Below are 7375 nucleotides of genomic sequence, written 5' to 3' on the forward strand. Positions count from 1 at the left end.
CAAGTGACTACGGCTTATTTACAATACAACAATTAATTGGTTAATTATTTTATTAAATGCTTATTAACATTCTTAAATTATACATATTCGTAAATTTTGCAAATGCTCGGGTTGGGCTGGGCCAAAATTCGGGCCGTAAAGGCGGCCCAAACCCGGCCCTATTATATTGAATCGGGCCATGGGCTTCGGGTCATGGGCTTTTCGGGCCTAAAATCGAGGCCCAAGCCCAGGGGAAAATCGGGTTGGTCCGGATCGGGCTAGCGGGTCTGGGCCATATGATCAGCTCTAGTCCAGAACGTAATTTAAAAAGATTTAACGGTTCTAAATTTACGCATAAAATAAAGGAAAAATGAGGATAAAATAAGAAATTATTATTTAAAAGGATCGAGAGAAAATGGTAGAAAATTGAGAAGATCCTAATCCCAATAAATGAGTTGTATATATGCGCACACACACTCTAAAGTTACAATGTACCTTGTCTAATCTCTTATTAATACCAAGACATCCCTTTCTATAGTGGACCGACCTCTCCCTGACCACTCCCCCTACTTCCCCCCATTGCTCTCTCACCCTTTCATTTCCATACACAACACAAACATCCCAAACTACAAAAAGAATGATTCTTGAGGATCAAACACAATCCCAAGATAAATTAAAAACAACTATGGGGGAACATGATCAACAAATTGTACCTAAACTTTCTTCTAGATTTAAAAAAGTTTGTGTTTTTTGTGGTAGTAGTACTGGTAACAGAGATTCTTACAGACTTGCTGCTATTGAATTGGGTCAAGAATTGGTACTACATTAATCCCTTCTTAACAAAGTTTCAATCTTTTTTATGATTACTCGCTTGTGAGATGGTTTTACACTAATATAAAAAACCCGCTTAGTTTTTGATGATATTTGATTAATGGGTTTTTGTTGGTTTGTTTGATTTTGAATTGGGTCAAGAATTGGTTCTACATTAATCTTCTCATAACAAAGTTTCAATTTTTTTTTCAATTAGTATCCGCATGTGAGACGGTTTTACACTAATATAGAAAACCCGCTTTGCAAAAGTTATTGTGGTAGACGGTTTTACACAAGAACTAGTTTTTGATGATTTTTAATTAATGGGTTTTTGTTGGTTGGACAAAGTTTCAATTTTTTTTTTCCAAATTATTCGCTTTTAGACGGTTTTACACTAATATAGAAAACCCGCTTTATACAGATTTTTAATCAGTGGGTTTTATTGTGAAGGTTGCAAGAAGATTGGATCTTGTTTATGGAGGTGGGAGCATTGGTCTGATGGGTTTTGTTTCACAGACTGTTCAGGATGGAGGTCGCAATGTTACTGGGTATTTTTATTTTTATTAACCCTAAAAATCTCATCTTTTTCTTCAAAAATTCTTAATTTTTAAATGTGATTAATCTTTAGTGTTTTTGGTGACAGGGTCATACCCGTAGCTCTGATGGACAAAGAGGTGAGAAATTCATCTAAAACATGACAATTTTTGACATTTTTAATTCAATTAAATCGAAAAGATCGAATCTTTACAAATACTTGTCTAAGACGACCTTACCAAAGACGACCTTACCAACTACCGTATATTATTGTAAAATGGAGTTCTTGATTTAAATCTGTTTTACGTTAATTTGTGTAAAACCGTCTCCGTACAGATAACCGGGGAACCAGTTGGAGAAGTGAAGGCAGTTGCTGATATGCACCAAAGGAAAGCTGAAATGGCCCGCCACTCTGATTGTTTTATTGCTCTTCCAGGTCCCATTTCTTCACCAAGAATCTTAGTACAAAATGAAACAACAAATATATAAAAATGAATTTATTGATATGAGCTCACATCACATCTTTCCCAACTTTCATAGGGCACCAACCAAGATCCTTACAAATTGACACATTCTCTTTTATTCTCCTCTTATTTATAATGCTTTATCTTTTTTCTCGTGTTATCCGACTCCAAATCATTCCGGTACTTATTTTAGACGCAGTACTAGTTTCTCTTGTGTAATATTGTTCCTTTTGTACTTTAGGTGGGTATGGGACACTGGAAGAATTATTAGAAGTCATAACTTGGGCTCAGCTTGGCATACATGACAAACCTGTATGTTCTTTTCATCTCTTAATTACTTTAATGCATTGGCTTCCAAAATAAAATCTTTATCGTTGTGCCTCAATAGCTCATATATTCATATGTACATATCATTATCCTCATGTTAGCAATATCAAAGAGTCCGTATCTGAAAGACCCAAGATGAAAATTGTCCTGTGTTCCGCTGACATATATGATTACATTGAATGCCCTAAATTCGTCTTACCCCGACTCTTGGCTATTTTGTACGAACTTTTCAATTGTTTTGGTCTAAACTGTAGTATCGAAGTGTTGTAGTCGCATCTAATAAGTGAAGTGTCGGAGTAACGCAGCATTAAATAATAAATTTGTTCAAGATTTAATGATTTATGGGTGAATGATATGGAAAATTGATGAAAATGGGTATGCAGGTGGGATTACTGAATGTTGATGGGTACTACAACTTCTTGTTAACATTCATTGATAAAGCAGTAGATGATGGATTCATCCAGCCTTCTGAACGCCACATTTTTGTTTCTGCACCTTCTGCTAAAGAACTTGTTCAGAAGCTTGAGGTGGGACCCCTATGCAAAAACCCTTCATATTTTACTGCATTATTTTTTTTATGATATGCTTTGGGAATATAACTTGGATCACCCAAAAGGAACAAACAAAAAGGATGAACTCAAGGGGTAAAAAAGAGTTCCAATTTTTTTTGCAGATTTATGAAACCTTACTGTTTTTACTGTGCTTGATATCATCAAGGTTTATGTGAAATTGGGTACATAGGGTCATTGGGATAACTTGGTTTTTTGGACTACTGTATCAAATGGGAACATAGCCTTAAATGATGGTTTCACATGCCTAGGGATGAGCTTTACCCCCTAATTGATCTCGAGATTAACGCAAATTCTTGTTTCAGATGAAAATGATTCGTCTTAAAAGAGACCAACTCTGAGTTTATATGGGGTTAGTTATCGGTTTGTAAATTTAAACTCGAGTTGGTTCGAGTGTTACATGCCTAAATCATTAAAGCTTGAGATTAGCTCAGAAAATATACGGAGTAATACTCTGATAAATATCATATTTGGAATTCATTACGATTTATTTTTTCAAACTTTATTCATAAAATAGCGACATCATAGAAATTTGAAAAGAAATGTCATTGTAAGTTGTCAAAAATAAATTTTCTAGGAAGCAACCCATACGTATTTTCTTGAGTTAAGTTTATTGAACGTCAAGTGTTGCTCGAATTGAGTCATGCTTGACTAGGACTTGAGATAGGTTTGACCTAGCACGAGCTAAGCTTTAATGGAATTGATTTCAATGATTTGTCTATTGTGTTCAACTCATTTTCATTCTTTATGACTGTATCAACCCTTTAGAAAAAATGACAATATCAACCCTTTAGAAAAAATGATAGAAAAAATGACTATATCTACTCCAAATCCTTTCCGAGATATACAAGACTTTGCCTTGATGTTTTCTAATGTTCTAAATTATTGGGATTAACTCAGACTATAATACTTCGTACTTGATAAATATCAAATTTGGAACTCATTACGAGTACATTTTTTTTCCCAACTTTATTCGTAAAATAACATATAAATTTGAAAAGAATGGCGTTATAAATTATCAATTTTTTTTTTCAACAAAGCAACATTAACTCACTTTTCGAGTTTAAGTTTATTGAACCTGAAGTGTAGCTCGGATTGAGTCAAGCTTTGACTAGGACTTGAGATAGGTTTGACCTAGCACGAACTAAGCTTTAATGGAAATGATTTCAATGGTCCGTCTATTGTTTTCAACTCATTTTCATTCTTTAACCCTTTAGAAAAAAATGACTATATCTACCCCAAATCCTTTCCGAGATACGAGTATATAAGACTTCGTCTTGATGTATCCTAATGTTTTAACAACATGCTCATGTTGAAGATGACTGGTTTATTAATGCTGTATTTGTTGAATGTGATTAATTAATAGGAGTATCAACCGGTTCGCGGAGTCTTATCCAAGTCTATGTGGGAAGTGGAGCAACCTCAACCACTTCAAGCTGTGGGTTTCAACACCACCCCGCCTTTGCAGGCCGAGGTGGCTCTTTGAAGATCGACAACATCTTTCATTGAACCCTCTCTTCAATCACAAATAGTATTTTGGATGGAGGACATGATTTAGAAGGGGAAATGGGGTAGAAACTTCCTATGTTGTCCCTTTTACTTAGTATTAGTATGATATGAAGAATTTTAATATAGTGTAGTAGTGACTGACCACATCAAACTTTATCTTGTGTCTAAATGTGTCAAGGAAGAAGGGTCAATATTTTGCTCTTTTTGGCTGCCTTTGTTTTTTCAACTGTTTAATGGTATTGCTAATTATAAGCCAAAAAGAAAACTCATAGTAGCAGTAGTAGTAGTAGTAACTACTACTACTACTCTACTAGCTTTAGTTGCATTATGTTGTAGGTGGTCAAAGTTTGTATGTACATATGTCCACCAATTATTACAAGTATGAAAAATTCCTGTGTACTCGGGGAGGATAATTAATGTGTCCTACCTAGTCAAGAAGTATTTATGGCTATATTTATCTTATATTTACTTTTATATTTATTGCTTTTAAATAGCCATGAAGGCTTCTTAGTTCATCCACAATAGATGAACCTTTAAAGAGGTTTGTCACTTGACACATCACCAAATTAACAAACCTCTCCAATAACAAACCTATACATAACAATAGACAAACCTTTTCAAGGTTCATGTTATAGGACCAACTTCAAATTATCCATTTTTTTTTTTCTCTCATATGTTGGGTATATTTTAGGGACCACCACTTGTCATGTCATTCCACAAACCTGTATATAAATATGTAACCATTCTCGTCTATGAACCTCAAACCCCATTCCCAACAATAGAGAGGTTTGAGGTACACAAATCTTTGTTGACAAACCTCTATTGTTGATGCCCTTATTAACTATGGAGGACACAATAATTGTCCTTCCGAAGACCTAAGAATTTTTCTTGTACAATTATTATGTATAAACTGATTGACCATATATCCTTGTCTTTTTCTTCTTAATTCAAACATGTTAATTCCAGGTAGAGGTTAATCTATACACTTCTGAGTTTTGAGTTGACCTCGCAAAGCCAACTCGATTTGAATGACCTGACTCGATTTGAATGACCCGATCCACAATAATCTAGTTTGAAGTGAGCTGAAATGACTTAGGCATAGTTCAGACCTAAAATGATCCAAAGTACTTTACCCGAAACGTTATCTAATCCGAAATGACCCATTTGCCAGGTATACTTCCGAGATTGATTCTTAGTTTTTACACACACTTACAGGTTACAGTATGAATGATGAGTATAGTGATCACGACCGATTTAAGGAGGTTTAAGATTAACCCGACCTTTTAATGGTGAAAAGAGGGTTAGGTCGGGTCGGGGTTGGATCAGTGTGCTCTAAAATTTGGCATGTTATTGTAAGTGGGCCATGAAGGTCCATTATCTAAGTTTAAGGTACACTAGTATGACATGATCAAAGAGTGGGATGATGACAATAGACTGAAGGAAGAAGTTGCATAATTCTGTGGTAATAATATAAGGCAGGGTTTTGTGGGGTTTTTTGTGTTTTTGCCAAATTGATGTTTGCTAAGGGGTGCAGTATAATGCTAGTTGCGTCTAATGATCAGTTTTCAGTGATTGCGTTACTGGCACCAGAAATATTTGTATTGCTCTAATATCATTGTTCATCTTAATCTTTATTCGTTAAATCGTTATTAGTTAGTCTGATTAAGGCGGTTTTGAAACCAATGTTATGTAATACGGATACAATCATCAAGCTAAGAAATCATCATCTATACTTGTGGAAAACTAACTGGTTGTAAAGCTGTCTCATATCAATATTTAAGTGTGTCAGTTATTTCTTTACGTTTTAGGTATGTGACAAGGTGTAAAGTGTCAATTCCTCTCACGTGCAAAGCTGCCCTTTCACTATTTGTCGGTCTTAAAAATGATACGGAGTATTTATCAGTTCCTTGATCCTCATGTAAACGTACACGAATAACTTAGGGAGTTAGGGACTAATAATTAGAATACCGAACGCCATGCGCCCATGACTAGTAACAATCTCACAAAATCGAGTTAAACCTATAACCTGCACTTAAAATAACCTCATTAGAGTGATAACTACTCACTCAAAAGGAACCCAATATTAGACTCCTAACCAACTAATTCATATCCGACCCAAATAACTACGACATGTCTACATATATCAATCGTTTGGCCTAACATCGTCCACCTTTTAGTACGATGAACATGCAATTCTTTGAGTGTAACTTAGCCAAGGCCACTGTTTTTGGTTAGCATCCACAACCACGTTTTTTTTATGCGAGAAAAAACAGCGTACTTAAACATGAAAACGCAGATACACAATTATAGTAGAGGCGTTCGCCCCCGCTGGCGAATGGAAATCACATAAAACTAGTTAAAATTTTCGAAATATTTTCGGGTTCCCTTATAACATTACCCGTTCGCCCCCGCTGAAATTTTCCGCCCCCGCTGGGTTCAATTCCTGGCGGCGCCACTGTTCCGGAGGATCGTCCTCCTACTTCCTTACACTTAAGGGCTCATTCTTATGTCGAATTTAAACTCGTTTTAATTGCCCAAAACCTCAGGAATACCGCGTGCATTTTCCGTAGCAAGCAAAGATGATAAGTACTTCATAGTAGTCCCCCCCCCCCACACGGCCCCACAAGGCCACAATCTCAGTCATGACTGATTGTTGATTCCCCATCCTATCAAAATTAACATCTAAGCCTCAAAAATAAGTAGTTAGTCCCCCCACAAGTAGATGCATAATGACATATTGTCCCAGGGTTTGGTCTATTCTTATACTCCGGGACATGTGATTGGATGTTGACTTGTCTTACCAACATTTCATTTTCATTTCTTATTTCTTCTTCCTTTTTGATTCTTATTATTTGTTCTTATTCTCTATGCATCTTATTGCTTCTTTGTATTTTTTGCTATTCTTAGAATCTTCTATGCTACAATAATCAATTTGCTATTTGTTGCACATTTGGTTCTTCCTTTGTTGATTAACAATTATTATTATTAAGGGTGCATAGTACTTGTACTTTGTCTAATGTTTAGTTGTCGTTCGGTTTTCTTCACCTAAGAATATAATAGAGATGGAAATGGACACGCGAGTCGTTGGGCTGACACGCCCCATAAAGGCCCATGATCCACTGAGCACGACACCCTTGGGTACACCCAAAATACAAATAACAACTACTCTCCTATAGGACCGTC

General features: G+C 35.8%; 1 protein-coding gene across 1 annotated transcript; it reads left to right on the forward strand.

The window, feature by feature from the left end:
• The first annotated feature begins 467 nt into the window (after window positions 1-467).
• On the forward strand, window positions 468-4457 carry LOC141611301 (cytokinin riboside 5'-monophosphate phosphoribohydrolase LOG5-like). Its single transcript, XM_074429815.1, has 7 exons — window positions 468-796; window positions 1240-1337; window positions 1433-1463; window positions 1660-1759; window positions 2029-2099; window positions 2498-2641; window positions 4050-4457. The coding sequence occupies exons 1-7, from the start codon at window positions 617-619 to the stop codon at window positions 4167-4169; spliced, it is 744 nt and encodes a 247-aa protein (XP_074285916.1). The 5' UTR covers window positions 468-616; the 3' UTR covers window positions 4170-4457.
• Window positions 4458-7375: the final 2918 nt, after the last annotated feature.

The sequence above is a fragment of the Silene latifolia genome, chromosome 11 (genome assembly GCF_048544455.1).
Source record: "Silene latifolia isolate original U9 population chromosome 11, ASM4854445v1, whole genome shotgun sequence".
In the NCBI taxonomy this organism is placed as follows: Eukaryota; Viridiplantae; Streptophyta; class Magnoliopsida; order Caryophyllales; family Caryophyllaceae; genus Silene; species Silene latifolia.

What these genes read in the sequence shown, in the direction of transcription:
- LOC141611301 (XM_074429815.1), top strand. Translation starts at nt 617, where the DNA reads ATGATTCTTGAGGATCAAACACAATCCCAAGATAAATTAAAAACAACT. An exon ending in TTGAATTGGGTCAAGAATTG is followed by an intron (nt 797 to 1,239) that starts GTACTACATTAA and finishes TTTATTGTGAAG; the next exon opens with GTTGCAAGAAGATTGGATCT. An exon ending in GGAGGTCGCAATGTTACTGG is followed by an intron (nt 1,338 to 1,432) that starts GTATTTTTATTT and finishes TTTTGGTGACAG; the next exon opens with GGTCATACCCGTAGCTCTGA.